We start from the raw sequence: 21,487 nt of genomic DNA, 5'->3' as shown, positions 1-21,487 counted from the left end.
TATAAGGTAGCCGGGCTTTCCTGGTGGTTCAGGCAGTAAAGAGTCTGCCTGCAATGCAGGAAACCCAGGTTCAATCCTTGGGTCTGTAAGATCCCCCAGATCTTACAGAACAGAACAACCCACTCTAGTATTCTTGCCTGGAGAATTGCATGGATAGAGGAGCCTAGCGGGCTACAGTCCATGGGGTCGCAAAGAATCGGACATGACTGATGCAACTTAGCATGCACGCATATGAGGGAGTCATGATGTTTCTATGTGAGTTACAAAACAAGTGCTATCGTACCAGGGCTGGGGTAGGAGTTCATGGGAGAGAAAGGTCATATTCAGTTGCCAGAACCAGGAAAGGCTGCATGACTGACTTAGGCATTTGAGCTGTACCTTGGAGGATGGGTAGGCCTGCAAAGGTCAGAGATGGTATGAGGAAGCATCCAGCCTTTGAGAATGAGACAGAAGCATACTTGGCATGAGCACGAAGGACAGTGAACAGCAAATGAAGGCCTGAGCTCAGAGGGTTGGCAGGAAAACAACAGAACGTCTGTCTATGGGCACCACTGTGGTGGGGAATTGGGAGGTTCAGGGCATCGTATGGTATGCTCAGTTTCAGAAATTCTAAGTTTGAGATGACAGCACATTATTCCCTGAGGCTGAACAGGAGGCAGTAGAAATGTGGGGCTGGTGTTTGAGAGGCATGTTTAGACTGGAGATGTTAAATTTAGAATATAAAGAACCACATTTTAAGACAAGAAGCACGAGTGCGGTTTGTGTGTTGTCTGGAACATGGACCAACGAGGGCCACAGATGCTCTAGTGTCACTGGAAGTCATCATGGTGCCATGAGACGTGACATCAGGATGACCCGAGGCTGAAATCAAACTGAAATGGGAGCCCTCAGGTCCCTGATATGTTCAATTCAGTCAAACAACAGTTAAGTCTGAAGCTGATTTCTCTGATCCCTCCCTCAAGTTTTTGGAATACAAGCATGAGCCCTAAGGGCTTCCCAGCGCACTGCTTTGGCTCTGTGGGTCACTTCTTCACTCCTGTAATTGAGGTTCCAGCTGCTGCCTCTTCCTTTCTTCCAAGCCTGGACACAGGCTCCAGAGGTAAGACCGGCTTATGTCTTAGGGATGATAGAAGGGAATTACCACACAGAAAAGAAAAACCTCAAGCTGGATATTAGCTATTACTGCTCCTGACACATTAGCCAAGCTCCCCTCAGAGGCCCTAGTGACTCTCTCTTCCTTTGCTCCCTATCCTGAGGCTCTGCTAAGGGGCCAGCTCACTTCACACCCGTGTGCCCCCAGCCTAGAGTCCAGACCTTTAACTCACACCATAGTTGCAAAGAGAAAAGCAAGCCTTTCTCTTTCCTGGTCCAAGGCGGCCTTTCTTTTCTACCCTGGGATTACTCACAGTAGAAACATGGCTAGCTTGACTACAGGAGTCATTTCACCATGTACATGTATATCAAAACATTATGCTGTACCTCTTAAATCTAAACTATTTTTATGAAAACAAAACAAAACAAAACAAAACTCAGGAGCTTCCCTGGTGGCTCAGTGGTAAAAAATCCACCTACCAATGTTGGTTCGATCCCTGATCTGATAAGATCCCAGGGGATCGAAGGAGCAACTAAGCCCGTGCATAGAAACTACTGAAGCTCCAACCTGAGAGCCTGTGCTCCACAACAAGAGAAGCCACTGCAATGAGCAGCCCGGGTACCACAACTAGTGAGCAACCCCTGTTCACCACAACCAGAGAAAAGACGGCACAGCAATGGAGAACCCACACAGCCAAAAGGAAAATATATAAATAAAATTATTTAAAAAAACAAATTCAGTTTCTTCACAGGGAGGTCTATCTTATCTTCATCCATAAAGTGGATGAAGTCATAACAGTAGTCAAAAGTCATTTGAAGAAGTTGGGGACCTTCAGGATTCAGGAATATCATGTGCAGGGGATGTGGGAAGTGGGTACAGGGCAAGGGTGGGGGCAAGCCCAGTCCCAAGCGTCTTCACAACCTTTTCTCTAGCATCGTGGTTTGGTTTCTCAGAATCTATGAGTAAATACTTGGACAAAAAAAACCACATCATTCGAGAAATACAAAATGTATAAGCTTCAGGAAGAGTCTATTCTAAATTTGTATTTTGGAAAAAAATTAAATTCTTTATGCAAAGGAACAGTCCTGCTAGAAATCCTCCAATTTACATCACTGAATAGAAACATTTAACATCCCACTCATGAATGCTTACCTTTCTGGAGCACTTACTCTAAGCTGAGGTCTTTTTTTAACTTTTTGGCCACTCTGTGAGTCATGTGAGATCTTAATGCCCCATTCAAGGATTGAACCTGAGCCCCCTGCAGTGAAAGTTCGAGTCTTAACCACTGGACCACTAGGGAAGTCACTGAGGTTTCTCATATCTCCATTTTGCAAAGAAAGGAATTCAGGGACCAAGGACACACTGCTAATAAATGGTACATCAAGATTCAAACCCAGGCCCCCTGACCAGTCAGTATACTTAAACGCTAAATAGTATTTGACGTATTAGGAAAAACAACTTTGTTTAAACCAATGGGGAAGTCACTCTTTTCTCCTGGGAAATTTGTTTCAGAGCCCTTCTGAGAATTTTTCATAAAATGGTATCATGGTCATCATTTGTACATAGATATTGTTGATACAAATGTCCTTACTCATTAATTCAACACGTTTCTGGTTTCCCTGATAGCTCAGTTGGTAAAGAATCTGCCTGCAATGCAGGAGACCTCTGTTTGATTCCTGGGTCGGGAAGATCCGCTGAAGAAGGGACAAGCTACCCACTCTAGTATTCTGGGCTGGAGAATCCCATGAACATAGATGTTTTTGACACAAACGTCCTTACTTATTAACTCAACACGTTTGCTGCAAAATCACTTCAGTCATGTCCGACTCTGTGCGACCCCATAGACGGCAGCCCACCAGGCTCCCCTGTCCCTGGGATTCTCCAGGCAAGAACACTGGAGTGGGTTGCCATTTCCTTCTCCAACGCATGAAAGTGAAAAGCGAAAGTGAAGTTGTTCAGTCGTGTCGACTCTTAGCAACCCCATGGACTGCAGCCTACCAGGCTCCTCTGTCCATGGGATTTTCCAGGCAAGATTACTGGAGTGGGGTGCCATTGCTGCACACCAAAATCAAGCCATGATACTAGGCATCAGGGAAGATGCAAATATGACTTCCTATAGGAATTAATAATCTAGCAAGGAAGAGGAAATAAAAGAACACGATTTGATGAATATCATGAGAAAGGTGAAAAAATTGGTAGGATGTTAAAAGTGGAGAGACAACATGGGGAACTTTCATGAAAATGGTAGCAGTTGGGAAAAGTAAAATTAATATAAACATAAAATTAATATAAAATAAAAAATGAAAAATAGTCATCTAAATAAGGGGGATAAAACAAAATGAGGTATTATTATCAATATATCAGCACTGGGACTTCCTTGTTGGTCCAGTGGCTAAGACTCCACACTCCCAATGCAGGGGTCGGAGGTTCCATCCCTGGTCAGGGAATTAGACCCCATATGTTGCAACTAAAGATCCTGAGTGCCACAACTAAGACCTGGCGCAGCCAAATATTTTTTTAAAAAACGATAAAGATACCAAGACTCCTCCAGCAGACACCTTTCCTCCCTTAAAATTATGAACAGTTTTTATGGATTTAGACCCATTGCTGTAATCATGGCTAAAAATGGCAATTCTTAGGAGCAGTGGTGCAAAAGGCCGTACTCAAAGTAACATCTCCTCTGAAAGGATAGTCCTCTGTCACAAGAGTGCCACTCTCTAGAGGCAGCGTGGCCACTCCCAACTGACTCCCTTTTACTGATATTTGTAATGCGTGTTAGCACGTTGCTGTCACTGTGCAGCCCTTATTAGACCGTGATCTATAAGATTCCCAGAGTGATAGTCTGTGAGCCGTTGATCAATAATTAGATTTATGTTTTTCGATAACGATAGTGCCCTTTAAACTCTGGAGTTCGGAAGTGGCACAAAATGTGATTCTAACACAGAATAGACTCCCTCACGCTTAAATTTCTCTAGTTAAGTTTCTGGCCCAAATCTGACTTTAGCGACAACGCTGTTAAAAAAAAAAAACAAATTTCCCAAGTGGTCATCGAAAGGACTCCCCTCTTTCTGGACTACGAATCCCATAGTGCATCGCTCCCACCTCCCCACCTCGCGGGGGGCGCAGCCGAAGGCGGGGCGGCCACCGCGGCGGCCGGTGCATTCTGGGTGCTGTAGTCTGGAGCCCCGGCTGCCGCCGGGACGGCCCACGTGGTGCTGGTGGCGGCTGCTCTGGGCAGCGCCTACGGCGCTGGGTTCACGCGCCCCCCGGGGGAGCGAGGCTCGGTTGGAGCGGCGCGCGGCGCGGGCGGCGGGGAAAGCCGAGTGGCCAGGGTCTTCGCGACGTTTTTGCGACAGCGCGGCCGCGTTCCTCAAGTCCCCGCCCTCCGCTCTCTGAGGAGGTGCCGGCTGTTGTGCGGCGCTGCCTTTCTGTCTGAGTGGACGGGAGAGCGAGCGAGGGAGCGAGCGAGTGAGGGAGCGAGCGTGAGCGTGTGTTACCGCGGCTAGGCGCGAGCGCCCGAGGGAGAGCCCGCCGCGCCGCCGCCGCCGCCGCCCGCCGCGGGGGCCGAGCGCGCGGCCGGAGCGCAGGAGCCAGAGCCCCGGAGCCCGCGGGGACAAGGGCAGCGACCGCGCTCCCCACCCCCAGCCCTCGTCCCTCGCCCTCCTGCGCCCCCGGGTTCCTCGGCGTGTGTCCCCCCACCCCACCCCGGCCGGCCCCCGCCCCGCCGCCCCGCTGGATGTCCCCGGCGCCCTCGCGGGGCCTCCTCTTGCTGCTGCCGCCGCGGCCGAGCCGGCGCTGCGGCCGCCGGGCGTAGAGCGGGCGGCTTCCCGGGGGCCGCGGCTGCCGGAGCCTCCCGGAGGGCCCCCGCCCCCGCGCCGCGGCGCCGCGACCCCAGCTCCCCGGCCCCGCCGGCCGTGACAATGGACTATGACTTTAAAGTGAAGCTGAGCAGCGAGCGGGAGCGGGTCGAGGACCTGTTTGAATACGAGGGCTGCAAAGTTGGCCGAGGCACTTACGGTCACGTCTACAAAGCCAAGCGGAAGGATGGGTGAGTGTCGGCAGGCAGGTGGGCAGCCCCCGCGGGCCGGGCTCCGGGAGGACGTGGTGCCCGAGGGGGGCCAAGCCCGCGCGAGACCCCTACCCCCACCCCGCGAACCGCTCCTGTGGTCTCCGGGCGCCGCTCGTCAGGAGGAGGAGCGTCTGATCCACGGGCTCTGTACTTTTCAAGGGCTTCAGTGCCAGATTTCTTTAAATGTTCCTTATAAAACGTCAGCTTAAATGATCTCGGAGGGAGGGGTCGATTTATTAGGGGACCCTTCACCCGCCTCCGGACTGACATCCATCAGCCCGAAAGGGAAGCTGGGATCCTTTCCCCCGCACAGGTTGGTGATGGATTTAAGATCCCATTTGGGTTTTATTTGTGGGGAAGAAAGCAGCAAGTCAGGGTGGTTGTGAAGAGTTCCTCCCTGTGATCGATCACCTGCGGCAGAAACGTAGCAGTTGCTGTTTCGCTATCATTAGTTGCGAGTTTTACCTAGAACAATGGGGGTTTGGTGCAGGGTAGGTGGTGGGGAGAAAGGCGAATGAAAAATAGGGGTGTCTTATTCAGACCCCCCTCCCCCCCACTTTAGCAGTTGGCAAGGAACTTTAAATAGTCTCTTTGCTTTAAATGTTCTTACCTAGAAATAACTTAATTAAGCCTAAGACTGGTAATGCTCCCAATTTAGTTTCCTAAACCGGCAAGTGAACTGTTCATTTTTCCTTTGTCACTAGATGAATGTCTTGTAATGTTGACAAAAGAGAAGACATTTCTTAGATGAGAAATATAATCTGTTAACTCCTAGTTTTCCTCTTGTAAAAACGGATGTTGTCTTTCTCACCTTTGACACTATAGGAAAAGGCTGGAAAGGACGTCAAAGCTTATATAATCTTTAGATTTTATTATAAACAAGTAGGTTTACTTGAACGTCACTCTTAGTTTGGTTAAGCTGCTGTTTAACGTTTAAAATAATTGCTCTTTTCAACAATTTAGATGGGAGGATATGTTCAGAACTGTATTAGTGCTTAAAAATGAAACCATTCATAAAGCTGAAGTTACCTGGGTTGGGGGGAAGCCATATTTATAAATACTTCAGTATCCTCAATATTGGAAAAGGAAGGAGCTATATATTCAATATTTTTCTTAGATTTGCTGAGGTATCTTTCTAAAATAACTTAAAATGGACCCTAAGGAAGAAGATAGTAATTCTAACTAATTTGAAATATGTTTCAGTGCTTATATGCAGCAGTAAAGCAGTACTGGTATCTGCAAAGATAGGGAGTTGAGAACTTGATCCTGTGTGTGCTGCGTGTATTCATAAGTACTTTTAAGTGGGATGGATAGTTGGGTGACATTTGAGAAATCAGTGTCTGGAGATACTGCTGACTCTTGTTTAATTACGTTTCTCATTGAAGTATTACTCTGTAATAAAGTACATATTTAAAAAATGAGGTTAGACATTGTAGGGCATTTGACCAGTCTGTCATCTGTTCTATAAAATTCTGGTGACCTTAAATTCTTTTTGATCTCTCTGAAAAACACAGTTCTATTTTCATAAATTACTATTTTAATGAAACATCTAAATATTATTAACTTTGACTTAACATTTTTATTAAAAATTGTAATATTGTTTATTGGCAGGAGGTACTTTTGACCATATTTTATATCTCATGGTCAAGTTTTCATTTAGGCTAAGAATAATTTTAGGAGATTTAAATTTAATCTGTACAATTTAAAAATAGATGGATGTATGGTATATGAACATATCTTTGTCATTCACGATAGCCAGGTAGCCTTGCATTTGGGAACATTTACTTGTTTATAATTCCTTGGGCTTGTTTTTCAGTAGTCATTAATGATTTTGTTCATAGAAGTGTTTTTTAAAAAATGGATCAAATGTCAAGAGAGTTTTAAACTTACTTTCAACAGTTTCTGTGTTCCAGAGGGAATATTTTTCAGTTTGGCTTATCACCTCACTCTGGTAAAATGCAGTATTATATTTATGAAGCTTTTTTGATCTTATGTCAATGAAATGTAATTTAATGCATTTAAGTCCAGGTAAAATAAAATTTGTGGCTATTTAATCTTGTATAAAAAGATGATCAGATAATTTGGTTCTAGTATTGATTTATTTTCAAATGAAGTTATATATTCTGCAGCCGAGATTTCAGAGAACTCTAGGATCCTAGACAGTAACACCTTCAAAGAGAGTACTCAGATTTAAATAAAATGAAACAAATTTTGTTTTGATGTCAGTTCATTTCAGTCACTCAGTTGTGTCCGACTTTTAGATGCCATGGACTGCAGCATTCCAGGCTTTCCTGTCCTTCTCTATCTCCCGGAGTTTGCTCAAACTCACGTCCATGAGTCGGTGATGCCATCCAACCATTTCGTCTCTTGTGTCCGCTTTGTCATTTAGCTATTAAAATGAACGTATGTAAATATATCTTTAATGTTGTCCAGCGAGCATCCTAAGACATGATTAATTAGTAAAGGAATTTATATCAGAGGAGCTAGCTTCTTAAATTATTGTTTCAGGAAATAAACAACTTGATCAGTTCTTTGATATTAAGAAGTAGTAACACTCTCCTGCCAGTATACTAAGTATACCAAGGCATTTTAAAGAGTGGGGAAGGGGGAGTCCTTTGAAGCATGATTACATACAGGGAAAAGGGACCTTTTATGTTCTGTTAATTTTAGGTTCTAGTAGAGTTAAAACATAAATGTACAATAAATCTTGGGAATAATTTGCTCTCACTGTCACCATAAATGAGATTGAGCGTGTCCTTTGTGCCTTAACACCAAAAGGATAGTCAGTGGCAAGCAGGGGGATTCGTTTTCTTTCTGAGTCAATTGCTTTTCCTCTTTGCAGAATTTAGGTAACCAAACCTGTCTTGTTCAAAAGAATAGAAAAGGGTGAGAACCAGAAAACAATTTGTGTGTTTAAATTCCAAGTTCTCATTATTGGCACTGGGCACTGTAGAATTTAAAAATTGATTTGGAGTAAGAGTTTGATCTCCAAAAAAGAAAAGCAAAAAGAATTTCTTGAATAGAGTTCTTAGTCTTCTGTACTCTATGTTCAAAAGAACAAAAACTGGGCTTGGGATTTAGGGGTTGGATAATTGGGATTTTGTGTGTGTGTGTGTGAGAGAGAGAGAAAGGTAGAAGAGAGGAGGGAAATACACAGAATACATTTGCTGGGGGACTTTTGTAGACAGCACAGAGGTTAGTAGGCAGAAATAGTAACAGTAATAGCTAAATTACTGAGTGAATCTTAGGACGTGGGCAAAGCCTTGACAGCCATCATCTGTTGAATCCTCATAGGTACCACACCAGTCAGTAGTGTTTTTTCAGATTTACAGTTGAGGAAACGGAGGTTTAAAGGTGAAGCAAATTTGTCCATGATTGCATGACTAATTAAGTCTCAGAGCTGGAATTGTGGGGTTACAAGCAAGTCTCTCACTCCAGACCCATGCTCTTAACCATCATGCTTTGTATTAAGATAAATATAAGCATAGGCATGGGGCTTTGGTGTTTTAGGGAGTCATTTCAGAAGACATGAGTGCCTTATCCCTGGGCTAGTCTTTTCATTTAACTTATACTTTCTTAGTATGTTTCTGAACAATCTTAGTTTTTTCTAGTGCTGCAAAAGTAAGTATATAACGATGTGGGTGTTTCTACTTACTGTGTGTGTATGTGTGTGTTAGGATGAACTGTTAAGTTGGGGAGACTGGAGAATTGAGTGTGAGTTCAGACTCTGCCTCTGATCACCAGTGTGACCCTGGGCAAGTCATTTGTCCTTGTAGACCTTTGTTTCCTTATTTCTAAGATTACAGGATTTCAGCTGATAATTTTTTGGGACTTCCTAGTACTGCAGTTTGAAGAAGTAAAAATCATGACCATAAATACTTTTGCAAGATCAGGTAAACAACTACTAAGACAAAAATTTTACTTTAGGCAGTAATATACTTCCATATTTTAGTCTCACACTTTAATGTGGATTCTCATCAACCGCCAGTGAGAAGACAAGTAACTTCCAGAGACTTGTCAGCTCCCACACCTAACATGTCTTTTATCCTGCCGTAGCATCCCCTCCGTTTACCTGTGAAGGTGCTGCGTTCATGTAGCTCTCCCGCTCTCGTGCACCACTCGTTTGGTGGCTAGCATGAGGGACTCATCTGATCTGCGCTGACACTGTTAGTCGGCTTTAATTCCTTAGCTGTGATCAGAACTTGGTTGGAACCTTATCTTTCCCTGAAGGATTCTGATAATTTTCTTCTGAATGTCGCTGAACCCAGTATCTAGCTTGCATTTGATTTAAGTATTTCTTTAGATGTCAGACGTGGCAAATCCAGCATGTAAGAATCCTTGTCACTGGGGATTTTGCATGTCCAGTAAGGACTGTTCCTTGTAACATTTAAAACCTGTGATGGAAAGGGACAGGCAGAACATTGACTGTGCACTTCTTACCTGCTGGCTGTTGAACTTACCTGCCTTAGATACTCAGTGAATTCAGATCCACAGGTTAGGCCACTCTGAGGTGTCATTCTTGGATCCCAGTTTCTTAATAGCAAGACTGGCAAATTAATTCATTATGGATTTGTTTGATTGTTTTACAGTTTCTTCTAACATTGGAAGAAATCCATCCCCTCATTCATTCAGCAAATATTTACTGGATCCTTCCATCTGCCGAGCACTGTCCAAGGTATTGACAGTGCAAAGAGGAATAAAATACTCCGTTGTTTGAGAAGATAGCTGCTGAGGAAACAAACATGTACATAAGCTGTAGCAATTTAATAAGCTCTATAATAATCAATACCAGGTGCTCTTGGGACACAGACATGGAGCTCCCAACTTCCCTGCTTTCAGGGAAGCCCCTCACAGAGGGCAGCACTCTCTTGACTGTGAAAGGACAGGGAAGGTCTCCTCAGAAAGGACATTTCAAGAGGACAACAAGAGTGCTTTCTGTTGTGCTCTTACAGACCCTGGCACAGGCTGTGGGTTTGAATTTTTTCCTCCCATGCCTTTCCTCCTCGTATCTGTCTGTTGCCAGCGTCTTCAAGCTCCTGCTGCATGCGTAGTGCTCCACGCATGCGCTGCACAGGTTCCCTTGTCCGCATTGAACCTGATGAGGCCCCCGGTTCAGCACAGGGATAACTTTGCCAGCACGTAGGTGGTGCAGTGGTAAATAACTCCCGCCTGGCTCGGTAAATAACTCCGCCTGGCTCAGAAAGATCCCCTGGAGCAGGAAATGGCCACTAACCCCAATATTCATGCATGAAAAAGTCCCATGGACAGAGGGGCCTGGTGGGCTACAGTCCATGGGGTTGCAAAGAGTCGGACACGACTGAGCACCTAAGCACACGTGCACACTGAGCACTTTAATTGTCTCTGAGGCAGTTTGCCCCCACAACAACATTGGTGTATCAGACCACAAGCAGCCTCTGAAGTCCAAGTGTCTGGCTTAGGAGTAGCTCTCACATGTGAACTGCCACGGCTGGACAACCTTTGGCTTACGGCTCCCAGTAGGAGATGATCTTCCTTTGGCCTCACCTCTGTTAAGAGCAGGGAACCAGAATTTTCTAGCTGCTGAGATGGTGGTGGCAGTAGATTGGAGGGGGAATTCCTCTAACTGGGACTCTTGGTCATGTGAAGAGGTGGTAGGGAGGGGGCTTCCGGCATACTGAATATCAGCCAGGAAAACAGAAATGATGATGTATTATTATAAGTTATTGTTGGTCATTTGCAAACTTACCTGCTTTTTCAGAAATTTGTTCTCTTGACAACTGTGTCCAGAATTACGATTTACAAACACCTGAAATATACATATGTAAGGGCACTGCATATGCCAAATCAGTGTTGATTATAAATATTTATATTTTTCCCTGGGGCTGGTGTCCCTTTTCTTGTCATGTCTTGCATTGTTGAATGAATCCTCGTTGTCTGGGTTTTCTTTTTCTTATGCTTTTTCTGTTCTTAGCTGCTGCTAGAGAATGGGAATCCTGCTGTCCTGAGCTCCTTCAGAACAGTTTGTATATGCTTTCCTTCACAGCAGCTTAAGTAGGCCTCGGCCATCTCTTTGAAACTACTGTGATATTTTTTGTCTTTAAATATCTCTTGTCACCCCAAGGCAGTTCTTGAAGTTGTCACTGAAAAGTGACTTTCGCTCGTTATTTTGATCTTAATACTTAAAGACCCTTTAGTGTAATTTTCTCAAGATTCTTTAGTGATTGTCAGAGTCACAAATCCAGCCCCTGCTGCAGTAAGCTGCTTTTCCTGATAGAATTATGTCATGTCGTTCAGGTGTGTCATCGCAGAAAAAATGCTGAGAATCTCCTTTTTAAAACTGAGATATATCACATACCATAAAATTCACCCTTTCAAAGTGTGCAGCCCACTGGCTTTTAGTCTGTTCAGAAAGCTGTGCCATCATCACTGCTGTCTATGCCAGAACATTTTTCTCCCGTTAGAAGGAACTCCACATCGGTTAGTAGTCACTCCACAGTTCCCCTTCTTCCCAGGGCCTGGCAACCACTCATCTACTTCCTTTCTCCATGGATTTGCCTATTCTGAACATTCCATGTAAATGAAAGCACACAGTATGTGGCCATTTGTGTCTTTTACTTAGCCTAGTGTTTTCAGTATTCATCTGTGTTGTGCATGTATCAGTATCTCATTCCTTTTCATGGTTGAAAACTATTGCCTTATATGGATAGTCCACGTTTTGTGTATCCGTTTATTACTTGGTGGACATCTGGATTGTTTCTACTTCTTGGCTGTTATGAATAATGCTGCTATGAAACTTCATGTGCGAATTATTGTGTAGATACATGTTTTGGGTTCTCTTAGACATATACCCAGAGTCATATGGTAACTGTCTAGCTTTTTGAGAAACTGCCAAATGTTTGAAAGCAGCTGAGAACCACTTTGAATGACTCTACCTTGACTTTGGTTTAGAACCAGGATTTGTCCTTTGTCCGCAAGACCACCTTAATTTCCAGGACACCTTATTCTCAGGACATTGTTGACACACTAGTCTATATTATAGTGATTCTGAAATTCAGATTAATGCAACTGCTCCTCCTCCATTAAATCAGACTGCCTTTCTGAACTTATTCTCAAGCAGCACCTGCTGCTGGGCATTGTTTTCCCTCAGCTGAAATCGGTTCTGTTGTATCGCTTCAGAAATCCTAACTACTTTTTCTTAAAGTACAACTCCAATAATCCTCTCTTCACTCATCACCCCACAATACATAGTTAGCTTTTCATAGATATATTCTGTAACTACTTCAGTGTATATGTGATTACTGTTTACATGTCCTTGGGGTCTTTCTGGTGAATATTCATGGGTTAGATATTATAGATTTCCTCTAGGGCAGTAATTGTGTTCCCCTTACTTCCTGGCATATTGCCAAATGTTGACAGGTATTTTAATATTTTATTTTTGGTGTACCTAAAATTGATATCTGAAAAGTTTCCTTTTTAAAGTTGCTAAACTTAAAAACTTGAGCATATTTCAAAATAAAAAAGTAGTGTCTTGTGAAAATACCCACAGAAGCTAAGTTTGATGGGCTGGCTAAATTGATACCAGGAACAAACTTGAACAAAACCAAAAGCCAGATGCAAGCTTTGTTAGTTGAAAAAAGGTATTTTAAAAATTGAGCCACTACCAAGAATAAAGTATTTTCTAAAGTATACCTTGTCAATGTATCAGTTTAAATGGGGATCAAACCTTTATTTCTAAACTTAAGGAAAGTATAATTAGTCTCTTAACTAAAGTTGGCATTTAATTTCATTTAAGCTCTGTGATTGTTTCATATTTGAGATTTTCTTTTGTTATATGAATAAAAAATTATGTAGTTTAACAACTACTCAAGGTAACTCAAGTTACTCATCTTTCTAGACAAGCTCTTTAAAATCTATAACTTTATTATAACCCATGAGTTCTAATAAACAGTCATCCTAAGGAGAGGAATTCCTCACATCAGGATGCCTGCTGTGAATGTTTCAATACACCTGAATTTTATAGGTTGTCTAGAGAACTAAGCTGAGAAGGCAGTGGCAACCCACTCCAGTACTCTTGCCTGGAAAATCCCATGGACAGAGGAGCCTGGTGGGCTGTAGTCCATGGGGTCGCTGTGAGTCGGGCACGACTGAATGACTTCACTTTCACTTTTCACTTTCCTCCATTGGAGAAGGAAATGGCAATCCACTCCAGTGTTCTTGCCTGGAGAATCCCAGGGATGGGGGAGCCTGGTGGGCTGCCGTCTATGGGGTCGCACAGAGTCGGTCACGACTGAAGCGACTTAGCAGCAGCAGCAGCATCAGAGAACTAAGGGATTAAAAAAAAATAACCCAAACTTGTCAAACAGTGGTATCATAGTTTATATTAAACAAGTCATTATTTTGGGGAAAAGAGGTAGGTATTGAAAAATTATTTTTATGTGGCTTAAGGAAAGCCAATAAATCCCATGAAAATTTTAAGCTCATATAGGATAAATACATTTGTTTGGAGTTTTTTCACTTTATGAAAGAAACCCTTTAAGTAAGGGATCTATCCTAACATACTTATCCTGGGACTCAGTTTGCAAAAAATATTCAATTTATACACAGTTCCCAAGAAAGTGTTAAGCACACAGTAAGGAGTACTAATATTTGTTTTCTACTGCTGACTTAACATTGAAGGTTCTTTTAAATTTAAAATTAAATCATTTAAATATTTGACATTCCATTATAGTTTCTCTTTAGCTGTAATGGGGGGGAGGCAAATTTGTGTATTTATAGTTCATTTGGTAGCTATTCACTGAATGTCTGTAATATGCCAGGTTCCAGGTTCTGTGCCAGATATAGGTGATTCAGCAGTGAACAGGCCACAGTTGGAAGTCCTTGGGGAACTTAAAGACTTTGAAGGGCACAAGCAAGTAAACAGTTACTTGTAGTAAGTGGGATAGGGCTGTTGTGGAGAAAACAATGAATGACATCTACTGTGACTTTACATTTTTTCACTCAAGAATATTATGCATCTTTCCGTGTCTGTGAGTATAGCTCTAAATCCTTAGTTTTAATTATTGTGGGCATCACATTGTTTTGATATACACACAGATTTATATGTAAATATGTATCCAGTTAACCAGTTCTCTAGTGATAGATGAAATTTAAGTAGTCTCTAAATTTTGACCATTGTGGTGAGCAAAGAAGCTCCTAGAAAGTATGACTACAGTTCTTCAATATAGTATCAAGTTCTTGCAGTGGAATTTTAGGGTCAAAGACTATATGCTTTCAACAGCTATATTTCTGTTATAAGATTAGATTATAAAATTAACAAGCTCTCAGGATAGATAATCAAGCCGAATGTAAGGCTATGCGGGAAGACAGCAGTTCCCCTCTTTAGGGAGAGTTGTTGTCAGCCTTCTGTGTGTGTGCAGGTGGAAGCAGGTGTATGCCTGGGTCAACTTTAAAATTTAATACTTCATTTGAGCAGATAATACATGCATATGTACAAAATGTGAGTACACTGAGGAAGTGAAAACTTAAGTCCTTTCACCTCTTTCTCCTCCAGTCACCCGTTCTTTCAGAGCTGTCCACTTAGATGTGTTTCTTGTGTATGCTGTCCAACTTGTGGACACAGACATCTTTGGACTTATTTATGGTATTATTTTTATGTGTAACTCTTATTTTTATGAAGTCACGTTTATCAGTGGCTGCTGGGTTATATGTAGGAATTAGAAAGGTCTGTATATCATCATTAAACACAAATTGTTTGATGGCGTATATGTATGTTTTGTTCCTTGCTTTTCTCAGTTTTTATGTTTTGAAGATGGCTACAGTCCATGGGGTCGCACAGAGCTGGTCATGACTGAGCGATTGAGCTTGCACACAACAGCCATAATAATACAGTTCACTTCAGCAGCTTGTCATTCATTCTGTTTTATGAACATACTGTATTAGTGATACACAGATCCAATTGAGGATGTTTAGAATATTTTCTTTTTTGTTTTAATGCTCTTAAACAGTACTGCAGTAAATGTTCTTTATATCAGTCTTTGGATACAGCATTCTCTCAGGTGGAGATAGAACTGCCCAGGTCCCCAGAGCCTTCCCCAAAGGGAGGTTTGCTGTGGAGGATACCATTGGCAAGGAGCAAAGTGTGCATGAAGCAAGGGAAGCTCCCTCCTGGCTTCTGTCCACTGTTTTAGAGACTGATCACTGTGCCAAGCGCAAGTGATACATAACCCCGGCACGTCACTGTTGGACTGCTGCAGTGTAGGTCAGTTTCCCAGGAGTATCTCTTTAACAGGCCTGAGCTTCAGGCTCTCCTGAAATCCAGTCTTATGTCCTCAAGAAAGTTTGCACCAATTACACTGTCATCCAAACTCCCAAAACAAAACTTAATGTGGAAGGAAGAAATGGGAATAAATACAATAATAACTTGCTTGAATCATGGGGGTTAAATGCATTGTAGAGTCAGAATTGTTTCAATTGTTCTTTTGGAAACTTTGCTGTACGTTTTCTTTCCCTGCGTGGTCCTAGGTATTTTAGATTGCTGGTTGGCATAAAGAAATTAAGACTTGCTACTGCTAAGTCACTTAAGTCGTGTCCGACTCTGTGCGACCCCATAGACGGCGCATAGACCCCATAGACCCCACCAGGCTCCCCTGTCCCTGGGATTCTCCAGGCAAGAACACTGGAGTGGGTTGCCATTTCCTTCTCCAAATTAAGACTTGTGGACATTTAAAATTGCAGTCATTATGAAGTTCACATGTTATCTTTTGTTCACGTTCCTGAGATGTCTCTGTTCCAGCTGAACACTGCTGCTGGACTCTGTTCCTGTCACATGTGACTGGAGCTCCTGATGGAGCGTCTCCCTCCAGCCACCTGTTCAGCCTGACCACATGTACTTCTCTCTTGGTCGAATGATGTCTCTCTGTTTCCTGTTGCTTGACTTTGGTCGTCTTTTTACTCCCGGACCAGCACTGACCCAGTCTTTTCCTTTTCACCCCTGTTTGGCTTGCCTTTTTTCTGTTTTGTACTGATTTTGACTTTGACCTTGTTTCTTGTCCTCGTCTCAGTTGTATTGCCCTCTGGGCTTGCCTCTGTAGACAGAAAGCTGGAACCTCTTCTCTTGCCAGTGGAATTGCTTAACTTTGTGTAGTCAGCAGTGGTAATTGTTTATGTCGGTAGGCAGGTAGCTGATTATCTGTAAGACAGTTCTGATGTGTTTTATGAATTTGGAAGTGATTTTTTTTTAAAGTCTTAAGTTCAGCTAAACATTTTCTTCATGTACATAATATCTGCTCAACAGAAGTTTGAAAGTACTTACTTCTTACAGACAGATAAGAAGCTGAAATAGTATGCAAACATTTCATCTTTTTATCTGAAAACCTATTTTAGTACAGATGCGTCCAGCACTTCTTGAGAGTTTAAACCAAATACCCTGGAACCGAAAGTTACTATTGTCCTGTTTTTAGCCAAGACTAGCTCACCTCCGCAGAGCCTTGACATGTGCTTGGACGTGCATACGTGAACAACATAAAGAAGCCTGTCAGAGTAGCACACCCATCTCCTACTTCACCGGGTGCTCTTCTGCACTTTGGGTTTTTTTTTTTTGAAGGGATGGGACCACTCAGTTCTGAAAGGTGATTCAACCTTACATTAACTTTAAATGCTTGAAGTTTTCAATGCAAGCCAGAAATACTAACCAACCTTACCACTTTTTAGCCTTTATTTGATTTGGATCATGTAGCATTTGCTCTATTTCCGTTGCACTTTGTAAAACTGAACTCACCGAATTTAAGTATGCTTGCTGATTTTCAAATCAGAATGCAGCACAATTACATTTTTCCTTGGTGAAATTCTGTACTGTGATTATCCCTGAAATGTTTTGGAATGTAAGATAACATTTGTTAAAATAGTGACTCATTTTTAAGTGTTTAAAAAGTACTTTTGATTTAGTTGTAATGTATTAAGTAGAGAAATTCAATACTAGTTGCCTTCATGCAGAAAATATTAGTGAAACCTGTCAAGAAGTTATACATTTTTAGTTCATAAAGCTTTCTAATAGCTTTAGTGAGGTATGATTCACATACCATACAGCTCGCCTATTTTAAGTGTACAGTTCACTGTTTTAAGTATATTCAGAGTTGTGTGGTTGTCACCACACTCTAATTTAGAATATTTTCATCCCCCCAAAGGAACCCTGGACCCATTAGCAGTCGTTCCACTTACCCTCCAACCCTCCAGCCTTAGGCAACCGCTAATCTGCTTTCTGTCTGGATTTGCCTGTTCTGGACATTTCATTGAAATGAAATCATACAATATGTGGTTTTTTGTGACTGGCTTCTTTCACTTAATGTAATGGTTTTAAGGCCCATCCATGATGTAGCATGTATCACGTTTTGTTTGTCATTCATCAGTTGTTGGATAGTTGGGTCATTTCCACTTTTTGGTTATTATGAGTAAGGCAGCTATGAACATTGGTGTGCATCTGAGTCCCTTCTTTCAGTTCCTTGGATATACATGCACCTAAGATATACATACAAATGTGGAATTTGGATATACACTTAGGAGTGAAATTTCTGGATCACATGGTGGCTGAGCGCTGGCCTTGTGAGTAACTGCCAGACTGTCTTCAGTGGGCACACCATTTTATATTCCCACTAGCCACCCATAAGGGTTCCAGTTTCTCCACATCTTTGTTAACACTTTCTTCCCACACCAACCTTTTTTTTTAATATAGCTATCTTTATGGGTGAGAACACCTAACTAATTTTTATTCTTATAGCAGTATTAGATATGAGATTGACGTGCAGTATACCAGCTGGATCATTTAATCTTTCTGAGCACTGTGGATTTCTTGTCTATAAAAATAGACTCATCCCACAGAGATCCTTTGTATAGTATATGATAAAGCATGTAAAGAAAGTTTTCAGGCCTCTCATAGGGCCATGTAAATTATACATATTTTAACGTATTTGTTAAATTAATCTCACTGGTTCTATTGTTTGTGGTTGCACTATTTCTCCAGTGCCCAATTATGCTGATTTGTATTTTTCAGGAAGAATTTGTGATGTTTATTAGTAGGCAGTTTTCCTAAATATGTCTTTTTGCAGATAGTAACTTACAATACTTCTGCCTACGATGTCATGATTGTATTTCTGAGAAATCTCTTACAAAAAATCTCTTATAAAAACAGCTTTTTCACTGGGGTATGGGTGCTAGAGGGCTTTTGCTGGACTTGGTTGTGATATAAGTATTTTTATAGTTGCATTCTACGAGGAGTACATCTGTTGACTAAATAAGACAGAAATAAACTTTGCTTCTTTACAATTTAGTCTACTCAGAAGGTTGAGGTTCCCCAACCTTTGTCCCTGATTGAGCAGTCTTGCTGGTAATACTGCTACCATTGCCAGTGGTAAAAGAATAAAAGAATGCTTGGGTAAACAAAGCAATTCCATCCCAGAAGAACACCCAGACAGTCAAACAGTGCATCTGTGTGTGCCTGTTCTTTGCATGCAACTATTATTTTTCCTGTTTACTCTGTGCTGATTCCAGTTTGCATCATAATAATGCCTTTGTGTGGAGACTTTTCCCCCCTAATTAATTGGTGATGTTATAACCATATTGTGTTGTAAAAACTCATGCTGTAAGAGAGTTGCCTGTATTTGCCAGTACAGGGTAGATAGTAAGTACTGTAAATATTTGTTGATTTCAGGTGACCAGATGACCCGTTTTGTAGATTGAGATATTTGTCATTGCTCTCAGTGCTGTGTTGATGCTCAGCTCAGCATACAGTGCTTATTGATAGGATCTGCTTGTACCAATACATTTGTTCTTGTTGAAGGTGTTTGAGTGGGTTCCAAAGAATTGCAGGGGGATGTTATCTCTAGAAAAACACGTGTCAGGGAGTTGAGCAGATGAAATAGTAGTCCCCTTCTTATCCAGACGGGATACACTCCAAGCTTCCTGGCGGATGCCCGAAACCTGGGATAGTAGCATATTTCCTGTGTTCTCTCATGTTCTAAATGTACACTGGACAGAGAAGTGATCCTCATCCTTGGTGAGATGCAAGATTTCATCATGCTGCTCAGGACGGCATGCAGTTTAAAACTTACAAATTGTTTATTTTCCATTTAATATTTTCAGACTGTGGTTGACCACGAGTAACTGAAAACGCTGGTAAGGGGAGGACTACTGTGTTCACTGTATCATTAGACTGTGTGTTGAAAACAAAGTGGAAAATGTAATCCTACCATTGTACAAAATCATGAGACCTTTTTGCTTTTGACAAGCATCGTCATGTTGTAGGAAGACAGGACTAGAATAGCTCGGGAGAAAGGCAAATATGATAAAATGATTGAGAGAAAAGTACCATAGTATATATATATAAATATATAGGATTTGGGGTCTGAAAGGATTTGGGTCTTTCAACTTGGAAATTGAAGGGATAGATTTGAAGTATAGTCAGCCCTGGGCACAGAGTGGAAGGTCAGGGGCATTGTTTCTAGGACCCTTTGGATGTAAAAAGTCGAGGGTACTCTTTTCCTTTTTGGGACTTCCATGATGGGAAGTGGTTAAAACTCCATGCTTCTGCTGTGGAGGGTGAGGGGTTTAATCTCTGGTTGGGGAACTGAGATCAATCACATGCCACTTGGTGTGATGAAAATTTTAAATAAATAAATAGAATGATGTAGTATTCACATATACATGAACTATGCATATCGTCCCATATACTTTATTTTTTAACTGGAATATAATTGCTTTACAATGTTACATTAGGTTTTACTGTACAGCAGGGTGAATCAGCTGTGTATACACATATCCCCTCCCTCTCGCGCCTCCCTCCTGCTCCCCCTTCCCACCCTCTAGGTCATCACAGAGCTTTGAGCCGAGCTCCCTGTGGTATAAAGCTGCTTCCCCTACCTGTTTTGCACGTTATAGTATATATATGTTAATGCTACTTTCAGTCCATCCCACCCCCTCCTCTCCGCCCTGTGTCCACAAGCCTATTCTCTACATCTGCACCTCTATTCCTGCCCTGTAGGTTCATCAGAACTGTTTTTCTAGATTCCATATATATACATTAATATCCAATATTTGTTTTTCTCTTTTTGACTTACTTCACTCTGTATGACAAAATATAGGTTCATCCACATCACTGTAAATGACCCAAGTTTGTTCCTTTTCATGGCTGAGTTATATTCCATTGTATGTATGTACCGTATCTTCTTTATCCATTCATCTGTTGATGAGCATTTAGGTTGCTTCTGTGTCCTGGCTAAACAGTGCTGCAGTGAATGTTGGGGTGCGTGTATCTTTTTGAATTATTCTTTTCTCCAGGTATATGCCCAGGAGTGGGATTGCTAGGTCATATGGTAGCTCTATTTTTAATTTTGGGGGAACTTCCTTACTGTTCTCCATGGTGGGTGTACCAACTTAGATTCCCACCAACAGTGCAGAGGGCTCCCTTTTCTCCACACCCTCTCCAGCATTTTTTGTTTGTGGATATTTTTATGATAGCCTTCCTCCTTTCCTGAAGTTGATTGTGCCTTTTCTCTTGATTTCCAGCCACTCAGAATGTTAATTTGTTAAATCATAGTTTTTACACACAGTTAAATTTTTTTACCTCTTCACTCTATTTCAGTTTTGCATAATTAAAAGGTTGTAGATCTGTGAATGCTACAAATAAAGCTTGAAAGTTCAAGTAGTCTTTTGTTTTAAGGTATCACCTGTTTTCTTGGTTGTTCATAGAGTATGTAACAACAGCTTGAGTCATTATTAAACAGCACTTGCCATATAAAGGATGATCTGTCATAGCTATGTAAACTATATAATAACCGCAATGCATTTTTTCTTCATGAAGCACCTGTATAATTGTTCTCATAGTTGTTTAAGTTAAAACAGTACTATGGCCAGTCAGTAACTTAACTAAAAAATGATTTTCTTCTTCCTCTGCATATACATAGACACATGTATTTTGGGATGTATATATGTCTATCTGTCTCATGTACGTGAAAGTTTTTATGTATGTAGGTGCACATGTATATATATATGTGCATGTGTTTAAATACACGTTTTAAATATATCAACAGTAATGTGATCAGATATCACTAAATGTGGGGGTTTCCATCAAAGTAAACAACCAACCCATGTTTCTTAAATCCTCTTCCCAGAGTCATTTTTTTGAACACAGCTCTGTGAAGAATAAAGTTATAATCATGGCATCTTGACTTCAAGAACTATATTTTGGCACTGGTAATTTATAATCATTCTTTTTCTCCTTAATATTCATCCTAGAAGAAATGAGCAACACTGAAAAGAGAAATTTATGTGTAATCCTTTCCTCCCTAATGACTGGT

The 21,487-nt window shown here is 41.8% G+C and overlaps 1 protein-coding gene across 2 annotated transcripts in view; it reads left to right on the top strand.

The window, feature by feature from the left end:
• The first annotated feature begins 5,013 nt into the window (after positions 1 to 5,013).
• CDK8 (cyclin dependent kinase 8) overlaps positions 5,014 to 21,487 on the top strand; it is a 75,400-nt gene continuing 58,926 nt past the window's right edge. For both annotated transcript variants that reach the window (XM_068984316.1, XM_068984315.1), the window contains exon 1: positions 5,014 to 5,141. In XM_068984316.1, coding sequence (XP_068840417.1) covers positions 5,014 to 5,141 — 128 coding nt within the window. The remainder of the gene's footprint in view (positions 5,142 to 21,487) is intronic.

This window comes from Capricornis sumatraensis, chromosome 12 (assembly GCF_032405125.1).
Source record: "Capricornis sumatraensis isolate serow.1 chromosome 12, serow.2, whole genome shotgun sequence".
In the NCBI taxonomy this organism is placed as follows: domain Eukaryota; kingdom Metazoa; phylum Chordata; class Mammalia; order Artiodactyla; family Bovidae; genus Capricornis; species Capricornis sumatraensis.
This window is presented reverse-complemented; position numbering and strand designations above follow the sequence as displayed.